A 27,326-nucleotide genomic window follows, 5' to 3' on the forward strand; every position below is an offset into this window, starting at 1 on the left:
GTTGGGATTGACATCCATTAGCCACTGCTTTGTCTACGCCCGGAGTAGTGCGGACAACATCTGACTTTTCACGCGCATGTAACGGCTAATGGATGTCAATCCCAACTGAGGACTGAGCGCACGACACAAGTGACGGTTCGGCGTTGCCTGCCATTTGGGTAGGGGCTGGCGCTATTGCGAGCCACTGTCTCTGTGATGGTCGTGCGCGCCATACAGGGGCGATAAACCGAAGAACTTGCTGGTGGGCAATCCGTATGAGACAGGCTCAAAGGAAGGTGTACCAGCCGCTACTGGCGGGGACGAGGAATCAGATCGAGGATCCTCTCGCTTGCGGAAGGAGAAAAAGTACGTGTACACTTAGAAAGAGTGCGTGATACCATTGGACCGTGTGCGACCATCGCCTCTCTGATACACGCAAGGGCTAAGAAGAGAGCGTGGTGTCTGGATTTTGTCATGCGCTCGAAGTTGATGGCTCGGGCAGCGCAACGCACTCTGTTGCACTCTAGGGTAGTAAGTTTCGACCGTCAGAGTGGTAGGCCTGCCGTTGCGGGTGTCTTTTCCGGGGGCGCACGAAAGCTTCTGAACTTCTGGTGTCCACTGCAGGAAAAAGAAAAAGAAAGACAGGAAGGAGAAGCAAAGGAAACGAAAAAGGAGTCGCAGAATAAGCACCTCCTCCTCTTCGAGGTCGCGTTCACCGTCTTCGTCAGCTCCGCCAGGAAGGTCGGCCCGACGCGATTCTCGGGGAACAGGCGATCCTTCTGATCGCCACGACAGCGGCCACTGCCTAAGTGACAGGGAGCTCACAAAAGTGTCTAAGGCCGAGAAGGTTTCAGCAACGTCAGGCGGTCATCGAGCCAGAGTCGTATCAAGCGGCCAGTTTGCCTCACGTGACAGCATGGAGAAGGCGGCCGAGAAATGCTCGTCTCCCGTGCCGACTTGTGGCAGTAGAAACATTCCGATGAGACGAACGAGAAGTGGCTCACAGGTAAAGTCGGAATCCGCGGATGCACGACTAGGGTCGCGGAGACGCATCTCGGACAAGTTTGCTGATGAGTATTGCAGCCGTAGCAGCTTCAGGAGTGATAATCGCACCAGCAAGGGTCTCACTACGGGGGCAGTTAAGAGAGAGCGCCACAGCCGCTCCCGCGAAAGAGACAGTCTCCCCACAGCTGCGACCTCTCGGTCATGCGCTGGCGAGAGCACTTCCCGAAAGGAAGATCCGCAGCACACTGGTGAGCGCGCACACGCCCGAAAAGTGTATAGCTCCTCACCAGACGGGAAGTGTGGCAGCAGGTTTCACAAGAGAAGGCTAAGTCAGGATCGGCCAGCTCGCCGCAACGACAGGGGACGAGAATGCGACCTCGATCCATACGCGCACAGACGGCGAAGGTAACCGTGTGACAAAGGACTAAAAAGAGGGCTTCTTGTTTATTCTGTCGAGGCAGCGGTCAGGAGCAGCTGGTCTATCATTCCCCCCCGCGCGAGGACGAGGATGACCGCTGGAGTGAAGTGAGCACATCAACGGTGTAAAGTGTGGACGACTGATTGGCTGTGTCGTGGGATGAGCTGTATGACTGGTGGTTGCTTTTCTTCCTGGCGTCTAAGCCAACTGACCTTGTACTTTCAGCGACTCTGGAACGCGCTCCTCAACTTCCGCGGTCGCACTCTTCGCCGGTTCTCGGTGCCGGGGGCCTCGGCACACAGTTTATCTGGGGGATCACATGGGACTAGCGATGGCAGCCGCCTGCTTCAACTGATAAGCACGTTAGACCGGTCAAGACGCAGAACGATGTGGTCGCAGCACCCTGAACCTGGGCGGGAATTCCTGCGACGCTCCAGAAATGTCTTTGGCGTCATGCTTGTTCGGAAGGGAGCAGGGGTGCGGAACTGCTCCGGCCCGGAAGTGGGCCAGCAAACTTGTTAGCTATGAGCCCCGGCTGCTGGGCCGCTGACCTGTTCACGACTTTGCTACGCTGGGGTGTGAGCGGGCAAGCATGTTCAAGGTCGGCAGCGTCGTCTGCTGATCGCTGCCGGCGTGTTCACTGGAAGTTTCACCTTCGTGCAGATGGACTGAGGCTGACTTGCCAGACCCCGTGGATAAGGGCGTTTCATCGTGAGACGACATTATCTCAGGTTTGAACGCCATGAAGTGGGCGCTCTCTGCAGCCTTTCAATTCCGTAAAGGGCCGGCATGCGGGTATTCTATAGCAGCTGAAAGGTAGTCTGTCCTAACGAGCGATCTTTGCTGCAGCAAGGGGATAACCACAGCGTAGGCACGGGTGAGTATGACCAGGGTGTGAGGCCTTGATCTCGACAGTTGCGCGCGTCCGGGTAGCTTGAACCGGTTCGCGTTACGCCAGCACCGTGTACTCTAGGCTGCCTTTGCAATACCCCGGCCTGTGGAGTGCTGCATGCGCAGGCTCACTTGCTCTATTCTCGTAGAGCGACCGCAAGTCACACATCTGTGGGGCCTTCGGAGCTGCCAGGACTGAAAACTATAGTAGGCCAGCAACACGGAAGCCTCATGATACCCAAACACTCGTTTCCGACCCTCCACTTAGTCCCTCGCGGCTGGCGCCACACCGCAGCGCCGGACACTCAGTTCCGGGAGTGTCGTGTGACCTTCTGAAATCTGCCAACACTGTTTCTTTATTTGCTGTCCGAACGATTCTGAGTCTCTCCGTCCCCATATTCCAGGCGGAGACTGCCGCCCGCGTTGCTGACGCTACTGCTGGGGAAAAGACAACAGCACGAGTGCAGCCCATTCGCCTACTCTTTCTTCAAGACTTGGGTGGCGCTAGGAGAGACGGCGATACCTCACAGGCCCCAACCTGAAACATGCGCGGCGGTAGAATGTCGCTGCTGATTCATGAGACGTCTCAGTACACCTACCGCGGCTGAGGCGTCCGCCTGTCGCAGCTTGCTTTGTAGCATGTCCCCCTTCTGTCGAAGCTTCAGTTCCGACAGCTCAGTTGATCATTGCTCTGCTGTTCCCTTTCTTGTGCCGCAATCAGCAGGGGCCTCAAACACCTGTCCGCTCGCGCGCACCCTTACACTGCAACCACACTGTTTTGGCTACTGAGCAGTTCGGTGGCCGCAGTGACGGTAACGAGCTACGGGATCATCACGAAGCTTCCCAGGAATCCTGTGAAACTTGGTTTACCACACCAGCGCTTCTTGAACATTCTCGCGCTGGAGCTTGAAGACACGTAGCTATAAGCAGTCAGATTTGGGGGAGCTACTTACAGGGCTCTGCTAATCCTGTCCCTGCGTGGCCGCGATACATTACTGTCGCATTGTCCTGTCCCTGCGTGGCCGCGATACATTGCTGTCGCATTGTCAGTGGATCGGGGACGCCGTCCCGGCTGTCACCACGGGATGGCCGTGCTTTGGGGTTGGGTGGCACACGGAGTGACCAACCGGTGCGTTGTGCCTGCACGCTGCTCTCAGTGCAGGTCAAGTGTCCTTAGCACCATGCTTAACGATAAACATAATCCGTTATCCGACGGGCCGGCTGTTCCACGTAGCCGCAAGCAGCCACTTTTCCGCCTGTCTATTGATAAAAGCCAGGCCGACTACGACCCCATCCTGCACTCCATAAGTCATCAGGGGTACGTGAAGTCCGAAAAGCCAAACGCTGCTACTTCGGCCAGACACGCTTCACTTAGGAAATATAGTAGCTGTACCAATAAGTACGGCGCAGAGCAGGTTAGCGCCTATGCAACCCGTCCAGTGCGACCTCCCCGGGAGACCCCGACGCAAGGCCCCAGGGAAGAACGGGATCGCTCGAAGGGTGCCATTGACTGTCCCCCTTCTCTGCTCATTAAAGACGCAAAGACGCTGGCTTATTCATCATTGTGCGCACGACGAATTACATCGCTGCAGTCCCGTCAGGAAAACTACAGGAGCGGGGTAGCGGGTGCAGTCCACCGTTCGGAACCAACTACCACGGTCAAGGGGGATGTCGGTGCTCAGGCTGCCTCTACCTGCATGAATGCGAGAAGCCCGAAGCGAAGAAATGCAGACGTGATTGAGAAATCAACCAGCCCGACAAGGGTGCGTGGGGTTCAGCAGGAGGGGGTTTCATCAGACGCGTCGTGTCACAGCAGTGCTAGTCCCTCTAGTAGCCCTAGGCAATGCAGCGTTGAGCAAGAGAACTGCCGTCTGGCACCTGAGACGGCTCTGAGCGCAGAAGGGACAGAGACGCCTGGCAGCTGCACTGGACGGGACGAGAAGAGAACTCTGAAGGCACGGCGTCTGTCGGGTGTTTTCGAGCGGGCAGCCGGGCAGCGTAAGCAAGCTGCCGGAGAGGCCGCATTGTCTGATGCAGAGCTTCGCGGCTGGGACGACGAAGACATGCTAAGGCACATGTTTATCCAACTCCTGTGAGTCCCGACTAGTGCTTGCACTCAAAAGAGTCCCCTGCTGTACGGCTAGTACAACGAAGACGTCTGCCCAGCGGGACTACGGGTGTCAAAAGGACCGGGAGTAACTCCTCAGAAGGTAGACCTGTGTCAGAACAGAAAAGCCTGGAAAAAGGAGTACCGGGTATCCGTGCGTTCGAAAGACCCGGGCCTGCGTTATGCTTCGAAGGGACGTCCTGCGCAGAGGGCACCTGAGTCCGGGTAAACGTGTTACGTGGGTTACAGCGGCATATCTTTTCGTAGCGTACCCTCTGGACACCAGTTTTTCACATCTTCCGGCAGTTCTTTGATGATTGCAAGGTCATGGCCTAGTGACCCCGCCATGGCATCAGGTGTGGTCTGAGGATCTGTTACTGCCCAACCATGTTGCGACTGCTAGCACGCCGGGCTGATACCTGCATTTGCTTGGCTACGGCGTTGGGGTTTGCAGTTCCTTGCCTAGGGCAGGTTCTGATTTTTCAGGAGTAGCACACCTGTGACGAGTAGGCCATCTCGTTACCAGTTCACATCCGCTGGAGGTCGTAGCAGAAGAAAAAAGAGAAACGATCGAAGTCAGCGGGTCCAGCGAGACAGGAGGCAGGAACTTACCAAACACCACATTACGGAAACTCGCGCTGCCGCCACTCGCAAGCAAACCAACAGCTCCCACGTCTGCAGTCGAGACCGTGCGGCAGTGAAAAGTTCAGCCGTGCGCAAGAACGTACCATTCTCCCTGCCAGGTGGGGAGTATTCTTCGTCGGACTCTGCTTGGTGCACCATTGAGAGCAGCCGTCCCGAGACCTCGCCTGCAGTCCGTGTAAGGTACTGGAACGCGATCGTGTAATGTGGAGCTCCTCAGCCTACCGGCCGCCAGTCGGACATCTCCAAGCTCCTCTTCAATCGCGATTGAATACCACTTTCCCCCTGCAAGCAGAGAAGCGTACACTCCGTGACTGCTTGATTTGCACTCCTGAAATCCATGCTTACGAGCGACATCAAGGCCGGATAGGCGCCCGACAACCATATGCTCCCCATCCTTCACACGAACGAGCTCCAGACCGTTGCCCACTGTCAGCAGGGCTGCCCAGAAGTTTCGTTCGCCGATGCCCCTGAAAAGGACACCCGCCTGAGAGGCGCCCCCCAAGTTGACCTCAGTTTGCACCCTGGTGTTTTGGCAAAGGAAGTTCTTTTTTATGAGTGCATTCCGGGAAGTATCTCGGCGTGACAGGAAGAAGAATGGAAAAGCATGTGGAGGCTCTCTGATTTCCTCTCTGCCTACATACTCAATTGCCTGCTGGGAGGGATTATATATCCAGTTTTTTGTCACGAGGAAGTCCTCGTAGAAGTGAGCCGGCGTCCGGTTCGGATCAGTATACCAGGTGGGGCACCCTTTAGCTGTGAAGTTCGTTTTGAAGGTCTTGGGGGTTTCTTGGGGGAATAACAGGTTTGTGAGCCATATCATTACATTGAACCTCGGTATAGGAAGTAACAAGGGAAACCGCAACCCTGGGGCTTGGGAAGTCCTTATTTGATGGTGCACTCTAACTGCACTGACCCCGAGGGCCATGCACGAGAGAAGTGCCCCTGTGAAGCGAACCAGAGGAGCCATGACGACGAGGACTTTGCGCTTAACGAGAATGCAATAGGCCCGGGCTACGCACTCGCCCGGGCGCGGTACCCCTTGCCGAGCCGTGGTCGCTTACCCGCTCCTGTTGGTGTCGGTACACCGGGACAGGTGGAATGCTGTGAGCTCTAGCCGCATGGGACGAGCAGCAGTACAGCGTTGTCTTGAAGCCGCTGCAAATTGCTGGAATATCACACCGGCTCCACCGCAACATGAGACACACGTACACATACGCTGTCCTGTTCGCGACCTCGTTCCTCGGCGCGTCTGCCCAGGAGCGCCCTCCTGAGGCGGTTTTTCCCCTGCTGAGAGATGAGGTACCCAACAAGGAGTTTACTGAGTTGACTCCCGAGGAGGAACAGGGAGACTTCACTGTTCGCAAGATCAAGGAGTCAGAGAAACAATGTGGGCTGAGGCTGGGTGACTGGGCAGAAGTAACGCTTCGGTCATTCGGTACGCCCACTATTACTGGAACGAAAGAAAGAGCGCTTCGACGCCAAAGCGGTATGCTTCCGCAGCTCCCGGCGTGAAAATTCTCCCGCACTTGTTCGAGGTGGGTGTGTAATGGATGGGATGATGGTATGCACACGTTACACTGGTCTCCAGGACAAACAGTTTGGACATGCAGTCCAAGGCTTCGAGGTAAGAAATTCTGATCCTTCCGCCGCACTTGAGCACCATGACAGGAACACAGGTCGGCAAGCACAATGTGACTCCATTGAACAGAGGCATTGTGGGGATGTGCGTCGGAGAGACAAGGTAAACTGATCACCTATCAAGATAGAGAACAGAGAAAACTTTATTTCTGTACAGGAGAGTCGGAATAAAGATAGGGTAGGCTTTGACGCGCGCAGTACAGCCAATGAGAACACTCATGGTCGAAATTCAGAAACATGGGGAAAATTTACTACGTAAGCACTCAGACGACAGCAGCTCACGGGAGGCTTCCACGTCAAGCTTGCTTCCAGGAGGTGACCTTGGAGAGCTTCAAAAGGGTCAATCCGAAAAAGAGCAGGAGGCGCAGTGAGCTTTGATTAGTAGAGGTGCTGAAAGTATAGGGCCGCCTGATAGGTCCAGAGGGGCCCCGCCTCACCGGGGCATCGTGCTTTAATTGAGCCCGTGTATGCGAACAGGATGATATTTGGTGCCTGTTTAAAGCGGACTGAGATCCGTTCACAACTCTACTATGGCTCGTCATAACTGATATGAGTTCCCCACACGCATCCCGGGGCGTCCTTGCTCTCTGCTCCGCAGCACTCCCTGCAACGCCAAGGACACGTTCGCAAACACGTTCCTGTCAAGCGAAGGCCACAGAGTTGAAAAGGAATCAGGCCTGCCTGCGATTTGACTCACCAGCAGCTGCCGCTCCATCCCTTGTGCTTCGGATTCTCGTCGACGGCGGCGTAGTATCGCTCGCCCTCAGGGTGGTAGCGATTCACATAGGGTTGAGGATGATAGTTGCAGCCGTTGGCCCTCCCTGCGTTGTCCGCAGAATCGAAGTAAGAGTGGCATCGACGACACAGCTTGTGGCGTGAAGCCGGTACTTTTAGTGAAGGGTGTGACGACATTCTACTCGAGTGATATTGACGAGCCACTGTGACCGAGTACTCTTTCCTTCGGATTCAGAGAGACGGTACTTGAGCGATGGACAGACAAGACCCATCGTAAGCAACTTACAGCAGGTAAAGACTGACACTTACGTCTTTTGGAGGTGAGAAGTGCATGTAGGTGAGGTTAAAAATGCATGCAGTAGTGGGTAACGGCCGAGCGGAGAAAAATTACAGTTTGGTTTCTCTCTGCTGACTTCGATCGCTCCGCTACGGGCGGACAGGTCACGTCCACGTGTCGGAGTTCGAGTAGGCCGGCGAGGAAACTCTCAGAGCAGCGCTGGCGGTTTGAAAGAACTGACTTCCGCGCCAAGCCTCTTCCACAAACTTGTCTGGCCAGCTCACACCGTGTACGGCACTCCGTACCTTCTGTCTCGATAGTACGAAAGATGCCTCATAACTTTCTCCGCGTTACACTAGCTGATCCCTGTGCTTCGTGCCAGCGCCACGATCCCGGGAGACAAGCGTGCACGCCATTTCTAGCTGGCATGCCTGCCACCCGAAGCGCCCCCAAGTATTTTTATCGGTATAGCAAGAAGCACAAGGTCTATACGGCAAAGCACGGACCCGCGATTGTATTTCGAGGAAGTTTGGCACGTCGCCGGAGAGTGGCAGCAGTCTTGCCCCGCGGTTGTCTCATGGCGGCGTCAACTTGGGCCGCTGCGTCGAGAGAGGTTCCAGCACTGTAGTGCGGGTTAGACTCCCCGTTTCGAACTACACTCAGAAGGCCAAGTAAGCCATCTCGAGTGTGGAGTCGCCCTTCGTTTCGCAGGTGCGGCCGTCAGCCCGACATTTAATCACAGCATGGGTCTGGGGGCTCTACACCGCGAGCAAGCGGCTCAACAGACCAGGATCCGCGATTTTTATGGCTGTCCACAGCGCTCTGCTGCTGCAATGCAATCGCTGGTGCCGGGATAGGCTGTTAGTACAGCGTCAAGGGTTGCGGAACCAGTCCTATCCCGCCGGTCACATATAATCGGTACTCCGGCCAGTCTCGGTACTGGATGATTACCCTGTGAGCGGCCTTCCGGGAAACTCAAGCACAGAGTCGGGTCCTGCCTCGGCTACACCGGGGACGGAATCCTGAAGAACCCTCCGACCAGTCTTTTCCGAGCCTACCTTCTGAGCTCAAGGAAAAGACGCCACTTTCCACGATACACAACGAGCACTACCATACGATTAGTAGGTGACAATGACCTGTCTCCCATACTGGCAGATGCAGCAACAAGCAAAACGGTTCACACAAAGGCACTGTCACATTGTGCACCTGGGGGTCCGGCAAAGGACGGCGGCACACTGGCTGTTTTTTTTTATGCACACTGGTCGCTTGTGCTGTCGCCGCCAACTGGGTCCTTCAGAGGGGACGTCAAGCAGCCCTCACAGCAGAGGGCGCGCCTGGCGCGGGAAGTAGAGGGCCGGGGTTCGAGTTCCTACTTCTTCGCTCCTTAAATTTGTCGATCTCGTCCTGCACAGTCGGGGTCAGCCACATGGAGACAGAGCGTTGCTACTGGGGCTCCCCGTTTGTGATCTCATGACAAAATGTACACCCTCACCTTCATAAAAGGAAGGCGCATAATTTGAGACGCTGTCGGTCTCTTTGCTGGATCTCTGCTTAGCATTTCGGCGCAAAGTTGACGAAGCTCATCTGAGTAGACGGAAGGCATTCCAGGTATCTGGTGTCGCAGGAAGGACAAAGACATGTAAAGAGACAAAGGGAATGTTTTTCTCATTGATATTGTTGGACCGTGGGACTGCCTCTGGTTATGGATGACTCACGGGTAAAGCCGAGATCGCGTCCACAAGCCCTTTCAGATCACTTGCGTGGAAAGGCACTGTGAGGGTGGCCTTCGAACAGCCACAGCAGCAGACCAAGGAAAGTGGGCGGGTACACTTGGTGTTCTCTGCGCGGACCCCGGAAAAGGCGTAGGTGTTTCGCGTCTGATGGCACCGCTTCGAGACCCCTCCCGTCACCTAAAACGGGCATGCGGAGCTTGACCGGGGAGTGAGATGTACGCAAGCACACTTGGCAGACGCTAGCTACTGCGATTCCGAAGTCCAGCCCCTGGGGCCGTGCCAAGAGAGCGGCAAACAGACTGCTCATGCAAACGCTGTCCTCTCTTCCCATCTCCGGATTCAGGGGATATTTACAGACGGGGAGACGAGCCGCCCCGATACGCACGAGACGACTCTTCATGAGTTTGGATAAGCCAGTCGTGAGAAAACACTTGCCAGCGGCTTTGACTGCTCTCCGGACCTACGAGCTCGTACAAAATACAGCCCAGCGACCATATGTCCGCCGGGAGAGAATATTTTTCGCCCTGAGCCAGAAGACAACAAGGAGCCTTTTGTTTGATCAGGTCCAAGCCATTAGGGTGTGCTGCTTCCTCTCTTGCGGCTGCTCTTGGCGAAGCGACAACTGCTATACTTGTGGCCCACATTTAGATGCTCGGCTGAATTCTCCCCTAAAAGGTTCTTGTCTCCCAGCAGAGCTCTTCTGCGCTGAAGTCTGTACGGCCCGTACCTTGCCGCAAGGCTTACTCTGCAGAGCTCCGGGCTCAGGTAGTACGGAGTCCCGATTGTTGTTTGGGTACAGGCAACAGGTGACTCGAGAACTTTTGCGATGCCGAAGTCTCCTATTAGCAGGTCGTCATCGGCAGTGAGAAATAAATTCTGCGGCTTGAGGTCTGCAGCAAGAACATACACGGCTCAGACAAGTGAGTGTGGAACGCTACGGCGCCTGCACCGCTTTCTTGTCGGGCTCGGTCAGCACCGTGGAGTCAGTACCGCGATGTAATATGTGCATGCTGTGGAGGTACGTTAAAGCGACAGCAGCTTGGGCAATCCACCGCCTAACAAGCGCTTCGTCAAACCGCTGTCCCGTTCTCCGTTGTTCTTTGATGCGCGTAGCTATGTCGCCACCTGCGGACATCATGGCCGGCAAACATGAACAGATTCCGCCCCTCCGCCTGCGGAGTGGGGAGGCGCGGAGGCCAGCTGAACACTCAGCTGCAGTGCCCCCAAAAGGTCGGAAGCAAAACTCTGTTTGCACTTCTAAGCCAACAAACTCCTCAGCCATTAGGCAGGCTCACCAGCAGCGAAGTCCATTATAATACACAGATGGTTCTCGTAGATATAGCTCTGGTGGTACCGGACTATAAAGGGGTGGGGTTTGAGGGTTGACAGGACCTGTGGGGAATAAGAGATGCCGCAGTACAGCGGGAGAAGCTAAGATGAAAATGAGGGCACCCGTTCCCAAGGAGACACAGTGTGCGCGTTCTCGGGTGTCGTACAACTTCTCAGAAGAAGAGGACTAGGCAGAGCTCAATGCATCGCACCTAGAGCTGCGTGTACGGCGCTGGCCTGCGGGAAGCAGATGTCAACACGGGATTCAACAACTGACTGAAGTGCACTCCGAAGTTTAGTCGGAAGCTAGTGTCCTGCACGCGCAGGCAAAAAAACAAGTGTTGCGTCGAGCCGCTCCTTCCATACAGCTCACTCTTGCTTCGTTGAACGTGTCCTCTCGGGCTTTCTTGTCCATGCTCGAGATATCGATCAGCTTCATCACGTATCTGAGACAACTCAAGAAAACACTAAGCACGGCGATGACGAGTCTCACCGGGCCGGCACGGCTCGTCACTTGCCGGGGGCTGTCGGGCCCGACTCGATGGATCGATCAGCAAACACGTAACATTCCTCCGGGTGACACAGGGAAGCGGTCCTTAGGGGAGAGCGTGCCTCTGCCGGTGGCCAAGAGTACGGGTCGAGAGAGTGAGCGAGGAGCTACATCGGCAGCAGGACTGCTTGGACAGCATGAGGACCATTCCACGCGGATAGTTCCCGGGAGAATGACAAAAGTGGAACCGCATATTTCTTGACACAGGCCACGACGACGAAACAAAACACGACTTGAAAGGTGTTGCCAGGGACGCTTACAGCTTGTGTTCGTCATCCTTGTCCCTGACGAGATACGCTTTTCCAAAAGAGCCTGAGCCAATAAGCCTGACTTTTTTGTATACAGGCATCTTGCGATCTCGTGATTGTTCTACTCAGTTTGAACAGTTTGTCGAGGAAAGAGGAAGGGGTTTCGTATACTGGGGCTACCCCGCTCAAGGCTGACAAAACCCCCGGCACTTCTTTGATTGAAGCGGTGCTGCTGACCATGAATCTGCATCCGCCCGCAAGGAACTGAAACCAGATCTCGTTATTTCTTGTGTGGCGCCGCTCTTTCCTTGCATTCGATTATCAACAAGCCGATGCATGTATTCACAACAGCTGAACCTCCCATTCAAAAGACATATGAGAAGCTGACAGCCCGCCTTTTACGCTAAGAATTCATTTTCGGGTAGATGCAGGGGAAGAGTGCGGCAGGTATCGATTAACCAGGTGGACAGTTTCCTGAAACGGAGGTAGCAACTGAAGGCAGTGCATTTCTCAAGCTCAGGAGCGTGCAAGGCGTCGGCAGGACTGCCCACGACGCGGGAGTGACTGTCCCGCGAAGACCAGACGACATTTTCCCTAGTGCCGAGATGCATGTAGGACTTCCTTTCTCCGATACTCTCCCTTTCCACCGATTTTGAGAGTCACTATTGTGACTGCGTCAGGTTCCTTGCGCAGAAACCTGTCCGTGATCGCGGTTGCTCTGGCTGGGTCAGGACAACTACAAGTAGCTGCCTGAAGTTCCTTCCGTGCATACCAGAGCTGCCTCGGCCTCCAGACCTATGCCAGTGAGGCCACTTCGGACACTTGCCGGAGCGGTTGACTGGTACTGGTATTTTCGGATCACTCAGGTCGTAACCCGCCCGAAGGGCTCGTGGTGGTCGGTCGATGTATGCTTCAGTTTCAGAAGCAAATACTTTGAATCCCTCTCCGGTGCTGCCCGACATTTCTGTCCTGGGCTTCTTTGTCACAGATATGTTGCGTATTCCTCACATTTGCCTGCGCTTAAGGCAGCACCTGCCACCGAGACCGAAGACTGAGTACAATACCTGTGATTTAGAGTGCACGCCCTTACACCTGTGGAAACTGCCTGTTCTTCGCTCTTCGACAGACGCTGGACTTCGGGGAATCGAATATAACATGCTCCAACTGTGCAATAGTGACCTATAACTAAAAGACGGGAGACTTTCGACAGCAGAGTCATGACATACGCATCAGAGGACGCCTGGATACTACTATACACGGTCACGGTGACGGGGGGACGCCGGCAGGGCTATCAGGCTAAACTTCCTATGCCAATGTATAACAGGGGCGGATGCGCCACGTCTTCAAGACGCCTTCCGCTGGAAGCTTGCCTTCGCCTTCTCGACGCTTGACAAGCGTAACTGGATCCACACCGGACAGCGGATCCCCGGCACACGCAATAGCTTTTCTACAGAACTTGATGGAAAGTGGAGTCGAAGATAAGTGAACTTCTCATATGAATCTCGACAAGCACAATCTATGAACCCGAAGTTCACATGTCACTCACTCCAAAATTTGGTATTGCCGGCTCACACATGATTTCGGCATACCAAGGCCCCGTTGCATCTGGGCTACACTTTCCGAACGTAGGTCTCCGATGCATACCGTCAATGCTGACGGTTATCACCCTTAGCATGGCAGAAGGGCTCGAAGGAGCTTCCGTTGACAAAGCATCACGCAGACTACTGGAATTCCTTAAAGCCCTTTTGGCCTCTTTTTTCCTCGCTCTAGCGCATCAAACGAGTTCCCTTCAAGGGACGCGCATCTCGAGAACCTCGGTCACTCTTCGCACATCTATCGGACACATTTCCCTGGAGTCACATTTGGGCGTCCACACACGAACGAATAGATCAGAGCCACTACAATCCGTTATATCTCGTCTTTATGATGCAATGGCAAGTGACGAAACATCAGCGGACAACTCTGTGAAAACCCTTGACTTTCACTTTCTTCAAAACGCTCCCAAACCACCGCCGTTTCTCACTGTCTCTTCACCTCGCGGGACATAGGGCTGATCCTCCACTTCCACAACTGTTCTTTTGTGCAGGTTGGTGTAAAGCTCTCAGTCAATTCAGAGGTGTCAAGAAACTGCCATCTGCTCATGCAGGAAGGCCTGCCAAAGACTTTATTAGTCTGAATTACCCTCCTATACGGAGGATGCCCTCATATCCTATCTCCCAACCCACACGCAATCCTGCCATTTTTTATGCAAATCTACTTGCTAGTGAAGAACCGCCCTGCCCCTCCCGTCTCCGAAGCTCCCCTCTTCCCACCGCCACAATCTCCAAAGGATTTGCGGGACAAATAGTACCCGAGCATACAAACGTTCACACGCAATCATTTCCCGTGTGTCTCCCCCCCTCCACTCCCTCCCTGTCCTTACTTCGTCTTTCCCGAGCTGGCCCCCCCAAACGACGTGAAACCATCGTACGCTTAACCGAATTCTCTTACAACTAGGAACTGGTTTTTAATGTCTCTGCGCTTCCCTTCAACACGGATAGTAAAAGCCGATCACACGCTTCAGGAGTACTGACGTTGTGTCTGCGTAACGCCTCTTCTTCGACTGCCACAGTAACCCATTTCGTCTTTGCTTCCGTTGGGCTTTCTTCCCAAACAGGTACAGGATGTTTGAAATACACGCGATACACATAAAGAGAGAACGACAACTCTTGTTCTCCCTTCGTATTATCTGAGCCTCCACCCCCGGCGTCTTGACTACAGCAATCCTGACTGTCGCCTTTACTATTTCCATTATCATGAGCTGTTGGTTTCTTACGCTTCCCATACTCGAGGACCCTACTCACTTTCTTTACTTGTGATAGAGGCATGCATCTCAACAGAGTTCTGTTCCCTAGACTTCTTCGATCCCCCTCACCCCTGCCATCCTCCAGAGCAATTGCTTCATCAGGTTCTCTTGCTTCGGTATTGTTGTTACCACCCAAAGTTACAATACTTAAACCAGGAGTTGTACTCGAGCTGGCCCCTCCCTTCCTATCAGACATTCCCTCCGCGGCCGTATACTTTGAAACGACCATCCCGTAGTTGCCTCTTGTTGTTTGCTTACCATCAAACACTGCAACCAAAGGTAACACAAAAGGTAAAGAGGGAAAAACCTTCTGCTTCGTTATGTGTTGTCGACTGTCGGCATTTCCTCTTCCTTCTTCTTCATCATGGCTTGATGCCGCGAGCCCACCCCATGAGCTTGACGAAGACTGCAAAACACACAAAGTCCACCACGTACATAAGATATCCTGCATTATACAATCGAAAGTTCTCGAAACTCTCTATCATCTATGTCTTCAAACACACGTCCACGAAGCACCTCAGTCTCCATCCATCCCACGTAAAAGCTGACAATACACCTGCTGAATGAAAAAACGGCTTTCTCTCTAGAGGAACCGGGCTAGGCGCCGACTACCTGTCACGCTCCTTTCTTTCGCGTTGCACTTCTCAATCGACTGTTACGAGCGGATGAAGGCCTTCCGAAATCTTCTTCAATCATTACAGCAACTCTTAACGCGTGATCATAACAAGACCACCAGCATCAATAGTCCGTGGTACTCCTGTAGTACTACTTCTCAATCATACATGAATACTGGGGAGCATTCAGTCGCACGTGCTGTATACACACCTCTATATCGTATATTTAGCAGATACACAGGCACAACGTACGAATAAAATATTGAAAACCTTGATGTGAGCTGCTATCCTGTGTGAACACATCTGTCTCTCTCTCTCTCTGTCGAATCTTTCAACTCAGCCTCAGAGACTATGAAACACCTCCCCTTTCAACCAAGTAATCTCTGCAATACATACATCGGGACTACTTAACTACTGCCTGCTTGTCTGGTTTCGTTCTACATAGTACAACTATTGCAACTGCCTTCCTTGGATATATGTGTTACCATGAGAACAAATGAGTTTGAGGTGAGCCCCCATAGTCATCACCAACCTGTAATGTAATGTTTGTGCTTACAGGTTTACATTTTGATCAAGTTATAGTGGGAGGAGGTGTTATGATTTGGTTGCCTACTCAATCACCTTACAATAGTTTCTCTGTCGATGTATGAATCACACATCTTCCAGGTGTAGATGTGTAGGTACATATAGCTTTCTTACCGAGATCGAATTGCGGGGTCGATTGCTATGACCATGTTGGTATGCCCTGGCACGCTGTTCAAGAGCATATCGTGTATATACACGATTTCGTTTTTTCTTTTCTTCTTCAAGTTTCTTTGCAAGTTCATCAACCTGGGCTTCAAGTTCAACAACACGACCACGATATTCTTGTATCACTTCAATGAAAGCTTCCTCTTGAGTAGAAGGTTGACTTTTTCCCCCTCCAGAGAAAACCCGACTCCCGAACTCTGTGTTGTTTTCAAGTCTTCGACATGTCCTTTGTAACCATCGTACTTGTTGACGTAAAGCATCGCCGGCCCTCTTCTCGTCTTCATACAATTCTCTCAACTGATAACTTTCAAAAGGAACATAACTATAGGATACGGGACTACCTGAGTCTAGTGGGGTTCCTTCTGAACTATTATCTTCTGAGAAAGAAAAGTATCGCGCAGTTGGAATATTTTCTGAGCTCCCTCCTTGTTCATGATTTGCCATCTTCGCCACTCCTAAACTCCTCAAGACAAGACTACTCTGACTAACTCGAGATCCTTCTCCTCCTCCTCCTCCTTCTGCCCTTTCTTCTTCTTGTTCTTTACGGCCCCCTTGATGATCATGCTTATCATCTTCTTCTCTTCCTTCTACTTCATCCTTCTTTGCAATTGAGTCTTCTCTTGCCTCTGAAGAAGTAGTCTTCTCTTCTCTTGGAATCCCCTCTGTTGTTTCTCCAGAACCGTCTCCCGTCTCCTTCTTATCATCATCGACGGCTGTTTGGATTGCCATAGCATCCAGCGCACTATTCTTAGATGGGGGAGAGGGAAGACCTCCTTCAGCTTGTTGACTCCTCTTGCTACTCCTACTACTGGAGAGACGACTATCTTTTTCTTCTTCCTTGCCCTTCTCTTTGATCTCATTATCTTGTTCTTTTCTCTCCTTCATTTGCGATACACGGAGAAGAGCATCGACAATACCAGGAAGTGCTTCAAGCTGTTGGGTTAACTCTTGTAATTGACTAGGTAGTTCCTTTCTTTCGGGGGAGGTCTCTTCGTCTTTCTCTCCCATCCCTCCGACTTGTCCCCCTTTAAGAAAGACATTAATTGTATGCTCAACATCATCATCGTGAAGAAGCTCTTTTCCTCCTCCTACCGAAGATTGTCTTTCAGTCTGCTTCGCATTCACATGATTGATAAGAAATGTAGCTGCTCGGGTTAACTGAGAAAGTTTCTCCCTCCACAGCTCTTCATCATGGAAGGTCTTCTTCTCTCCTTCTTTCTCTTCTTCAGTTGAGACTTGAGAGCTCTTCTCGCTTGAGTCGTTCGTCTTCGTCGTCTTCTTTCTTGTCGGTGAGGGAGGTGACAAGCGCGATGAGGATTCTTTCCTATCTTCTTGTGAAGTACGAGAAGAATAAGAAGATGGAGACAAAGAAAGAATCTCTCCTTTCTTATTATCACCTGTACATGTAGTAGGAGTTGAACCTTTTGTGGACACAAAAGATTTCTTCTTTCCTACTATGTTCTTCGCCTTGGTCTTTGGTTTACTTTCTTTCTCTAATCTCCGAGAGATCAGTGACTTTGCTGTTCCTGTTGTTGGCTTTTTCTTCTTCTTCTTCTTCATCGTGGCGCCCTTCTTCTGTGACGCACTAACACCCGAAGAAACATCTCCAGAAGAAGGACTGAGAGGAGTATTCACACGCAGACGATCATCTCTACTGATACTTTTTCCCTCTTCGCTTCTCTCTCGACTTGCCGACTCATCTGTTTCTTCTCTTCCTGATATAGAAGAAGAGAGAGGATTACTCCTTCTAGTCGGAGTGACACCCCCCATTACTGGCGTTTGTTCCTGCCCTTGTTGCTGTTCTCCTTGTAGATCAATGACATGTCCTGAAGGTGAATGTGAGATAAGAGAAAAGCCTGTTGACTGTTCATCGTCCTCTCGATGACTTCCTTTCACATGTGAAGATACAGTACTTTCTTCACACGATATCATTTCCTCACCCTCTTCCTTTTCTCCTTCACTCTGCTTCTTCTCCTGCTGTTTCAGCTGGTCAGATATATGACGACGATCACGATCTCCATCATACACTGAAGAACACGTTTCTCCTGTACCATCTCTCTTCCTATTTTGTTCTTTCTCATCATTGTTCACTTCTTCCTTATCATCGTCATCCTCATTGGGAAGACGAGTCTTCTTCTCCCCGCCCTTCTCACTGCTGACATGTCCTCCACTTCTCTCATTCTTCATCTCTTCATCTTCCTCCTCTTCTTCTTCTTGTTCTCCCTCCTCTTCTATCTCTTCCAACTGTGAGAAGAGAGGTTCAGCATTCTTGGCGACTTCATTCATGATTTGATCCGAAGACGACAAGGCCATCATATGACTTGAGTTCTTCACCTCTCTTTCTCCGTCTTGTTGATCTATCATCTTCTTCTGGAATGACAACCCCGGGCCTTCTCCTCCTCCTCCTCTGAAGTCCCGAGTTAGCGAGACTTCTTCAGCAGAAAAAGAGAAAAACGGAGAAGAATAGGAGGCCATCGAATCCTTCTTTTCTCCTCTTTCATTCTCTACCATACTTTCTAGGAGTTCAACTAAGAGTTGTTGTCTACAGTAAAATTCATCTTCATCGTCATGATTATTCTGACCACCACAACCATCTTCTCCTCCTCTTGATCTGGCAACCGCATTCCTTTCTTCTTCTCCTCCTCCTCCTCCTCGAAGAGAAACAAACCCTCGCTGCTCACCTGAGCTTTCACTATCACCCGTTCCATCTAACAATGCTAGACCATCTTCATGCTGCTTTTCAAAGCGTTGCCGAAGTTTATCAAGATTTTCTCGATATTTCAGATGTTTCTGAAGAAGAATCAGTAAAGACATCAAAGGCTTCTGTTGATCTAGAATGTGAGCATTGACGGATTGAAGTCTCTCAACTTCGATCTCACGTTGCACCAACTCCGCCTGTAACTGTCCATATTGCTGTGCTAAGAAGAGACGGTCTTCTTTCTCCTTTTCTCTCTCTTCTTTCCTCTCATGCGGTTGTCCTTCATCTTCACCCCCTTCCAAGGCGTGTCCACCCTCCGGAAGAGGAGAATGACGAGTAGCTTTATGATCATGATTAATATTGTTATCCTGTCGACAAAGAGGAGCACTGGCATGGCGTAGGTGCTCCACGCCACCATGGAAGATCTGGAGCTGTCGATGATTGAGGTTTCTCTGAAAGAAAGAAAACAAAGAAAGAGAACACAAGAACATAAAGACACGATGAAGAGACCATACAAAAGACGAAGCAGAAGAATCTTCTTATCTTCTACTTCTTCTCTGGAGCTCTTTTCTTCTCGTTGCTAGTATGGGAAGGACATCTCGGAGGACGACCAAAAGAAGAGGAAAACTGTATAAGTACACACTGTGAAGTAAGGACAAAAGTTTCTTGGAGATCTCTGTGAAGTGATAAATGCGGAGGAACCTTCACCAAGCTAGCTACAAGCGCGTCCGTCTATCAAAACACTTCCAGCTGCCCCCTTCACCCCTCTCCTCTCAGAGAAAGAAGAAGAAATGCTTTCTTTCTGTCTCGAAGTATTATACCGGTCCAAACATAGATGTATGCTGAAAGAGAAAGAGGAAGAGAAGGTGAAACTGCATTTACCGCCAGTGGTCATTCATTCCTCTCTGCTCTTCTGTCGTATACTAAGAGCAAGAAGACGGGAGGAGAAGAAGCAAAGCCTTAAGCTTAAGAGAACCATCACTTCTAGCTAACTTACTAAGAAATCTTCGTAGTATTCGATACGTTTCTCAAGAGAATCGATCTGTTGTTGACTCTCTAGTTGTTTCTTTCTCTGAAGTTCGGAAGACTGAATCAAAGCCTCTTCAAGTACAGCAACTTTCTGACGTAGCTTCTCTTCTTCCTGTCCTCCTCCTCCTACTAGTGCTTCACCCCGAGAACAAGGGGAGGAGGAACAACTTCTCCTCTCAGGTGAAGCCTCTGGATCTCCTTCAGCCGAAAGATTCTCTAACGGTCCTCCGGGAAGACTCTGCTGTTGAAGGAGCAGAGCACGTAGACGCTTAACTTCCTTGTCTTGCCGTGCTCGCTCACGAACCATCTCTTCAATACTTGCTAAGAAAACAAGACAGAGTACCGAATACAAGAATCCTATACAGATCTTATATAAGGCTGCTTCATTGTACGGGAAAACAAAAAACAGACGGAGAAACAACAGAGGGCAAAAACGAGAGATAGAGAAGGACAAAGGAAAGAACAGATCTGCCTCCACCTACTCATGCGTGTATGTGTATGGATGGGTAGTCTGAAGGAGGAGAGAAGTGTAAACAAAGGTAGCAGAGAGGAGTTTAGTGTGAAGAGACGGTTGACTAACTGAGTGATAGCAGTAGTGATAGAGGGAAAAACAAACACTAGGCGGATACCCTTCTTTCTTCTCCGAATATAAGACGAATGAGTCGAGCTAGGCCTGGTGGATGTCTAGTAGAGAGATCAAGAACCTTTAGTGCCGGAGAGAAAGAACACAAACTCAAGGTCATTCATATTAGCATCCTCTCATTCTCTATCCTTGTCATCACGTAGAATCTGTCTAATGACCAAGTAACGACTACTTAATAGCACATGAGAAGAAGAAGGGTTAGCTTTCGTTTACGCAAATACTCCTTCAGGCGACTCAAACAAGGAGCAAATCCATTCCAGTAGTCCGGCGCCTGGGTTTCACAATGGCTTGTCTCCGTATACAGATGAACGGACATGCATGTGTACACACATACGTATTTGCACCTAGAGTACTTCTCTCTTTCTCTCTATCTCCACCGTCCTATCTGACATCCATCATCGCCCTTTACAGACATGTCCATCTTGTACCTGGTATATATATATAGATAGATATGTACGCCGGATCTATAGCACAGACCAGATGCGAGCATCTCATTCTATGATAGAGATACATGTGCATAGGCCTAGATGTCATTCGTGTGTAGAGGACTCTATCATTCACGGGTCGTCCGTCTCCGTACATCCGCCTCAAGAAGACAACTCCTTGTCTTGTTCTCTTTCTTCTTCATATCTTACCTTTATCCCATATTTTGACTTCATTGGCTGTGGTTTTATTCTTGATACGTTTCGACATAGCGGCGAATTGTAGGGTACTAATGGATTCACTTAGATGTTGAAGAGAGGGAGATAGCGTCGCGATCAGCGTCGTGCGGCTGGTCCCCCCTAGAGCATCCATAAGGAGGAAGGTTAGCTTACTATCTCGATAAGGTATATGAGATAAACTCTTACTCATTGAATGACTACTATTGTTACCACCGTTCTTATTCTTAGAGGAAGAGGTGCTACTATTATTATCTTCACCGCCTCCTCCTCCTCCTCCGCGTTCTACAAGCTCTCGAATGACATGACTTAGGACAGATAGGGAATAATTGATCTTCCCTGCTTCTTTCAACCTGCGAGGAAAGGAAGGAACAAACTGTCTCAAGACGTTCTTAGCCCAGATCACGTTTTACATCCTAAAACGCTGAACTATCGTTCCTAACTCAATCCACAACAAGGGAGTAATGAGCCCACATGGAGGTGCTGATATCATCCGAAGAGATGAACTAGAGAAGAACAAAACACACATATGCTCCAACGTGAAGATACACACGGACCCTTCATATGTTGATAGAATCGAAGTATAAATCATTCAACGGATGTCGATCGAACTGTAAGCCCCAGGCACTTCACGAGCACGTGGGCGAGACTCTCTACACTCCTGTCTCCCGTGAAAGTTACTGTTTGACTATCCATGAGCTTTCTATAGCAGACACTCGTACTCCATCGTCCCAGCGTACATCCTCACTGTACGCATGCAGATGCACAAAGCCTCTTAACGTATATATATGGATACACATACATGTGTACGTACATGGATATATATATATATATATACATAGATGAAAGAGACGATCCGTCTTTCTTTAGAAAGAAGTTACATAAGATCAGTGTGACGAAGAGAAGGAAAGAAAGAAAGAAGTTCTGATGCATCCTTATCTTACCGATCTCCGGAAGTTTGCGTATCTTTCTGTCTTTCACTTCCAGCAAGATCAACAAAGTGAAGTTGTGCGGAAATCTTTCTTCGAAGTCCTCCTCCTCCTTCACACCCACGGCGTTTTCCTACTCCTGATGGTGGACACCGAGAAGATTCTTCTTCTTTCTTTTCAAGATGTAGAAAGAGGGAGAAGACTGCATGAGATCGTGAGCTTGCTAAGTTCAGCTTTGTTTCGGCTGTACGTCGGTTCCTAACTCCCTGTGAAAAGATTTGCATGGCTTTACTTTCACTTCCTACCGACAATCGACGTGCACCCGCAACATAAGCTCCTCTTCGAGTTGAATCGTACCGAACTCTTAGCGCACTCTGTGGTGGATTACTGATACTCGTACTACCCCCCCCCCCTCCAAAGCTATTACTAGGTGTATATACACCCCCTGACCCAGGTGTACTGTTTCCCCCACCTCCTGTGGTTGTATTCGAATGATCGTGAAGCACAGAGGGAGGCGCAGATGAAGGAAAAGGAGACGACGAGGAGACACCCCCTAGTCCTACTCCTCCTGAAGGTGACGATTGAGCAGAAGAATTCAGTGTATTATGACTGATACTATTACTACTACTACTACCGCCACCCCCCCCTGCTGTAGCCAGAAGATCAAAGATCTGTTCTTGATAGATTTCGACAAATTGAACCTCCATAGACCAGTTAACTATTGAAGAATCAGGGACTATGCCTGGATCTCCTCCTGCTTGACGAGAATCTGTCGCGCTATCAGCCGCAGGAACAGAAGAAAAAGAAGATGAAGAAGCATCGTGACCATTCTGAGAACGAGAAGAGGGGATTGCTGAATCATCGTGAGTAGTCATGGGAGATGAAGAGGAAAGATCTCCTCCTCCCTCATTCTCAAGAGTTGTAGGATGGGCTTTATGATGCTGATGATGCTTATGTGGAGGAAGCTTTGAAAAGAGATAATGAAGAGCCTGATCAAATACAAAACAGACGTATACAGACACACACATACAGTTTTCTTGATATAGAATGCTCTCCTACGGTCGGCCCCACAGAAAGGCGTATATGACCTTCGACGATATAGAAACACGTACAACGACGCGACACCTTCAAGTCCTTACCATTCTTTCTATACTCGATTCCTGTCATGTACACAAAGCATCGTGCTCCAAGGAGCGGATGCGCATGGAATATCTGTTTATATTGAAGGAAGAAAGATGCTTGATACTCGCAGTCACGAAGACTGTACATACACCTTCCTAAATCACGGAGACACAAGAAGGTTCTGTATCGTCCCTCCCACGACTCATGAGGTGTTGAGATAAAGACAAGCCACGTGTGAGCATGTATATCCGATTGACGGGGGGTCGAGTTTATCCATGCAGCGTAGTATGAATCTACACAGGGAGAAAAAGGAGTGTCATCGAGGTGAAAGAATGAAATAAGCACATGGGCGCGGTTGTATGTGAACATCTGTTGAAATCCATACAGGTATATAGACTGCATGCAAAGAAAGTAACATACACGCATGCACGCCTAGACCCAATCTTACATCCATCCACCTGTACAGGAGGAACACATTCGTGAGGTAACTACCCTTACACCTTCCCCTGTGAGTGAAAGGCAACTAGCAGCATCATAATCCGAAACCCAGCTAGCTACACATGCCTGCTTCTACATCGACAAACAAGCCTAAAGCTATAGACTATTTATAAGCTTATGCATATACGCGGAGCGAATAGCAATGGATGAAGTGGATGAGGAGAAACTTCATACAACCCACCCACCATTCATCTTCCTAGCTAAACTAGGTCTACTTTCTATTCGAACGGAAAAGAGAAAGAAGGACAATGGTGTCTCTACAGCAGATGAAGACGAAGTGTACGTTGGCATAAACACACTCAAAGAGGTTGACGCTCCCAATCAAGATTCTCCAGGAGAAGCACCAAGTCAAAGAACAAATGTCTCAGAAGAGAGGAAGATCATCGAGGAGACAAAGAAAAGAACTTACACGAGGGAGGACGCCTCTCTCTTGATGATATTCAGGAGAAATGCCTTCCTGCTGGGGCCCTACAATGGTGTAGGTCTTACCACTGCCTGTGAAAACAAACATAGATATGACGATGGAGAAGAACAGTCTTAAGAGCCAAAAGGGAGAGACAAAGAAAACGACAGGAGAGAGAGAGAAAGAAAGAAGAAAAGGAAAAAGGAATCCTTCAGGACTCTCCAGCCTTTTCCATGGAAAATACAACGGTGTACATAACAACAGAAAGAAGAACGAAGGAGAGAAAAAGAGCGAGAAGGTCGACACTTTGCTTTCTTTTCTCTCTCTCTCGAAACTCCAAGAGAGAAATGTATCTTCTCCCCTCCTTGCAACAGAAGAGATGAGACATCTGGTTTGCGCTTCAAACAAATCTCCGCATTACAAGCAAGACCAACACATACACACACAGACTGCTTCCGTACATACACAGCACAGTAGTGAAACGAATGATACGTGGAGTACCCTTAGCAGCGGTCCGCCTTCATTCAGTTCTCTTGTCTCTCTATCTTCCTAAACATCGTGGAAGTCTATCAGAAACCGCCATAACGACAAGCTGTCTGTCTATCTATCTATATACTGCGCGTGAGAGTTGGTCGTATCTTCCGCTCCTTCGGCTTCCTTCATTGAATGAGTCTCCAGCACAGATAAAAATGTCTCCAGGAGAATTAGATGGATAGATCGATGAATACAGAGATTTCTCATCGATGAGGGACTAATGTCTCAAGAACGGTGCTCCCCGTTCTATGAATAAGGTGAAGACAGACAACGTCACAAAAGAAGAAGAAAAGATACGAGTGGAACTCCTAAGAGACAGAGGCGCCTTGCCCATCATCCATAGGAGCAAGAAGAGACTGCTCAGAGGCAACAAACAACACACGAAACACACATCTATCTATACACAGTGAGAGATACGGAGTTTCGCATACATATATATCTCTCAGCATATGCGCTGCGTGGACGTACCTGTTTGGCCGTAAGCAAGAATGGTGGCGTTGAAGCCTTCAAGAAGCGAATCGCAGAGAGGCTTTGTCGTCCTCTCGAAGACAGCTTCTTGTGAGTTACACTCCAGACCAGGAGAAAGAGAAGATGAAGAGGAAGACCAGAGGGATACCTCTCCCTCTCTTCCCCCCCCGTCATCCTCGTCGTCTTCTTCTTCCTCCATGGAGCGACTTCCAGCACCATGCAGAGTTAGCGACGATTCAGATTCATAGCTTGCACGGGGGCATGCACCACTTCTTTGGCCATTCATAGCCCTTTCCCTACTCCGCCCTTGAGAGAATCGGCAGCGATGTTTCTGTTGTTGTGAAGAATCAAAGACTGTGTCAAAGACAAACTCAGAACGGTTTCCATGCCGATTCTGTATATACACCGCACAAGCTTCCCCTCCATTCGTCTCTTCAAGAGTCAGCGGTCCCCGTAGCTCAACTCGGTCTCTTCCTTGAGAATCGCTTTCTCCTGTCTTTCGATACACCAACCCATCGAGACTTGAAAAAGAATGGGGGGGCCGAATGCGCACAACGACTTTGATGTTCTCCGCCATCTTCCTATCCTTCTGAAACTTATCTTCTTTTCAGATGAAGAAGAAAACAAAAATACGAGAGACAACCGCCGCGAAAAGAAGAACCTCCTACTTGCACTGCTGCTGAAGAAGATTCATCTTTGTTTCTTGCCAACAAGACGGAGGAGGTGAAGGGGAGTAATTCCACCGAAACAAGAAAAAGAAAGAAAGCGAGGTTGAATGGTGAAGAGTCGTTCACTACGGAGGCGAACTAGGTATCAGAGATTCATACAAAAAACCAATAGGCAAGCAAGACAGAGTAAAGAAAGGTTCTCTATTAGAGAAAGCCGATAAACATGTATGTATGCCCATATACAGATGTGTATACGCTGAAGACAGACAGATAGATGCGTATGAATTCACTTCGACTTGCTTTAGCGAAGATCTTCTCACGTGACAAGCAAAAGAAAGAGAAAAAAAAGAGGTAAAGTTGTAAAAAGGAGATCGACCCTTTCCCCCACCCCCTCCTCCCTCCCTCCCCCTCTTTCAGCAGTGTGAGTGCTGTACATACACCTGAAGAGAGAAACACTGTATATCAATTTCATCACTCCCTCAGTTCTAGACAACAGATAGGAGACGAAGATACAACTCGTTCATCTATCTCGATGATAATGCGATCAGAGGTAGTCCACACAATAAAACAAAGCGAAAAGCTCGATAATCTACTCTCTATACGAAGAGAGAAAAGACTTTAGAGTCTATCTACACATATACACAAACAGATATATCTCTTTAAACACATTACAAGATTGTTTACTTCAGAAGCTGCCGGACAGATGGAGAGGCAGGTAGATAGATCGAGAGGTAGGTCAACAGATAGGCAAATACATAGATAGGTAGATTCTATGAACGCCACGCGAAAAAGAGGCTTCACTTGGGAAAAGTAGGGAGAGAAACGTGGAAACATGAAGCAGCGAGGAGAGATCGGTCGATCGACCATTCAGAGACACACACATCCCCGGGGTAGAGGCAACCGTCAGAAGAAGCTAGTCGAGCGTGAAACACAGGAGCCGTGAAGGTCCGAAGTAGAAGTTTTGCTCGAGAAAAAAAGCAGAAAAGAGGAAGAGAAAAGAGAACGAAAAAAGTCAAGAAATCAGTGCAACACACCGTCGCGGAGAAACACGAACGCCAGGAGATTCCATGAATGAACACCTACAAGGACAGCACACAACAAAGACACTACTACAAAGGGTAGATAGAGAGATCGATGGAGATGTATATCACGATCATGAAAACTCTACGAAGAAGGTCTCCTTTGTTGTAAAGAAGAAACAAGATGACAGGTCGTTTTCTTGCGTGTGCGTAGGAGCTCGGCTAACAAGAAGAAGAGGAACTTCTTTCATCGATTTCCATTGGATTGTGAAGAAACCAATTGAGACGAGCGAGAGGTAGGCACATAGCCGGCCCAGGCGAACAGAAAGGGAACGCGGGTTGTGGAAGACAAGGACAGCCGTGAAAAAAATTCCATTTGATCGTGGCCTTTTCCCGTCCTTAAGAAGGGGAAAGGCCTGAAGAGAAAGAGTCTTTTCTTAAGAATCGCCTGGCTTGAAAAAGTATAGAAAGAAAGAACTTGTTTCCTTCGAGCGTTCAAGGCAATGATAAACTCGTCTTGATATTCACGCCCACCACCCGTTAGCGGCTGGTTCTATGGACAGAGAGAAAGAAAGCCATCCATCCATCCATCCATCTCTCAAATCTCATGCCGACGCCTTACGAGGGAGGGTTCGCTGGATGGATGGATGGAGTAAGCCGAGCAGGTAAGGAAAAAAGGGTGAATTTTCTCCTCTCCTATGTTAAAGATACAAAAAAAACTCTTCAAAGTCATCTTAACAAGTCATGCAAAACATTTAATTAGGGAAAGCCGGAAGGGTGTTGCCTCTTACAGCTCAAGAGATAACGCCAACCAGCCGTCCAGTGTAACTACACCTGGAACAATCGCGCGCGCATCTGCTAGGAGGATGCGCATGTGCACAGAGGGTAGTGA

General features: G+C 49.9%; 4 protein-coding genes across 4 annotated transcripts in view; 1 reads left to right on the plus strand and 3 right to left on the minus strand.

Moving 5' to 3' along the window:
* The window catches only part of CSUI_001807 (uncharacterized protein), a 3,457-nt gene extending 1,652 nt beyond the window's left edge, over window positions 1-1,805 (plus strand). The window contains exons 2-3 of the mRNA XM_068062010.1: window positions 1-345; window positions 604-1,805. The exon at window positions 1-345 is cut by the window's left edge and continues 324 nt beyond it. Of these exons, the coding sequence (XP_067926009.1) occupies window positions 896-1,393 (498 nt within the window). The 5' untranslated portion in view covers window positions 1-345; window positions 604-895 and the 3' untranslated portion in view covers window positions 1,394-1,805. The remainder of the gene's footprint in view (window positions 346-603) is intronic.
* Window positions 1,806-6,317: 4,512 nt separating this feature from the next.
* On the minus strand, window positions 6,318-7,725 carry CSUI_001808 (uncharacterized protein). Its single transcript, XM_068062011.1, has 2 exons — window positions 7,381-7,725; window positions 6,318-7,287 (listed from the first exon to the last, which is right to left on the minus strand). The coding sequence occupies exons 1-2, from the start codon at window positions 7,593-7,595 to the stop codon at window positions 7,212-7,214; spliced, it is 291 nt and encodes a 96-aa protein (XP_067926010.1). The 5' UTR covers window positions 7,596-7,725; the 3' UTR covers window positions 6,318-7,211.
* A 1,269-nt stretch (window positions 7,726-8,994) lies between these two features.
* On the minus strand, window positions 8,995-11,309 carry CSUI_001809 (nek kinase). The gene is made up of 9 exons (XM_068062012.1): window positions 11,131-11,309; window positions 10,925-10,994; window positions 10,724-10,820; window positions 10,419-10,553; window positions 10,173-10,318; window positions 9,893-9,952; window positions 9,411-9,479; window positions 9,188-9,307; window positions 8,995-9,099 (listed from the first exon to the last, which is right to left on the minus strand). Exons 3-9 carry the CDS (start codon window positions 10,737-10,739, stop codon window positions 9,001-9,003), a joined length of 645 nt encoding a protein of 214 aa, XP_067926011.1. The 5' UTR covers window positions 10,740-10,820; window positions 10,925-10,994; window positions 11,131-11,309; the 3' UTR covers window positions 8,995-9,000.
* A 1,688-nt stretch (window positions 11,310-12,997) lies between these two features.
* On the minus strand, window positions 12,998-27,151 carry CSUI_001810 (kinesin motor domain-containing protein). The gene is made up of 7 exons (XM_068062013.1): window positions 24,748-27,151; window positions 23,752-23,837; window positions 21,738-22,711; window positions 20,770-21,146; window positions 19,460-19,812; window positions 15,714-18,914; window positions 12,998-14,806 (listed from the first exon to the last, which is right to left on the minus strand). Exons 1-7 carry the CDS (start codon window positions 25,322-25,324, stop codon window positions 14,048-14,050), a joined length of 6,327 nt encoding a protein of 2,108 aa, XP_067926012.1. The 5' UTR covers window positions 25,325-27,151; the 3' UTR covers window positions 12,998-14,047.
* Between the last annotated feature and the right edge of the window lie 175 nt (window positions 27,152-27,326).

This window comes from Cystoisospora suis (assembly GCF_002600585.1).
Source record: "Cystoisospora suis strain Wien I chromosome Unknown contig_723, whole genome shotgun sequence".
Taxonomy (NCBI): Eukaryota; Apicomplexa; class Conoidasida; order Eucoccidiorida; family Sarcocystidae; genus Cystoisospora; species Cystoisospora suis.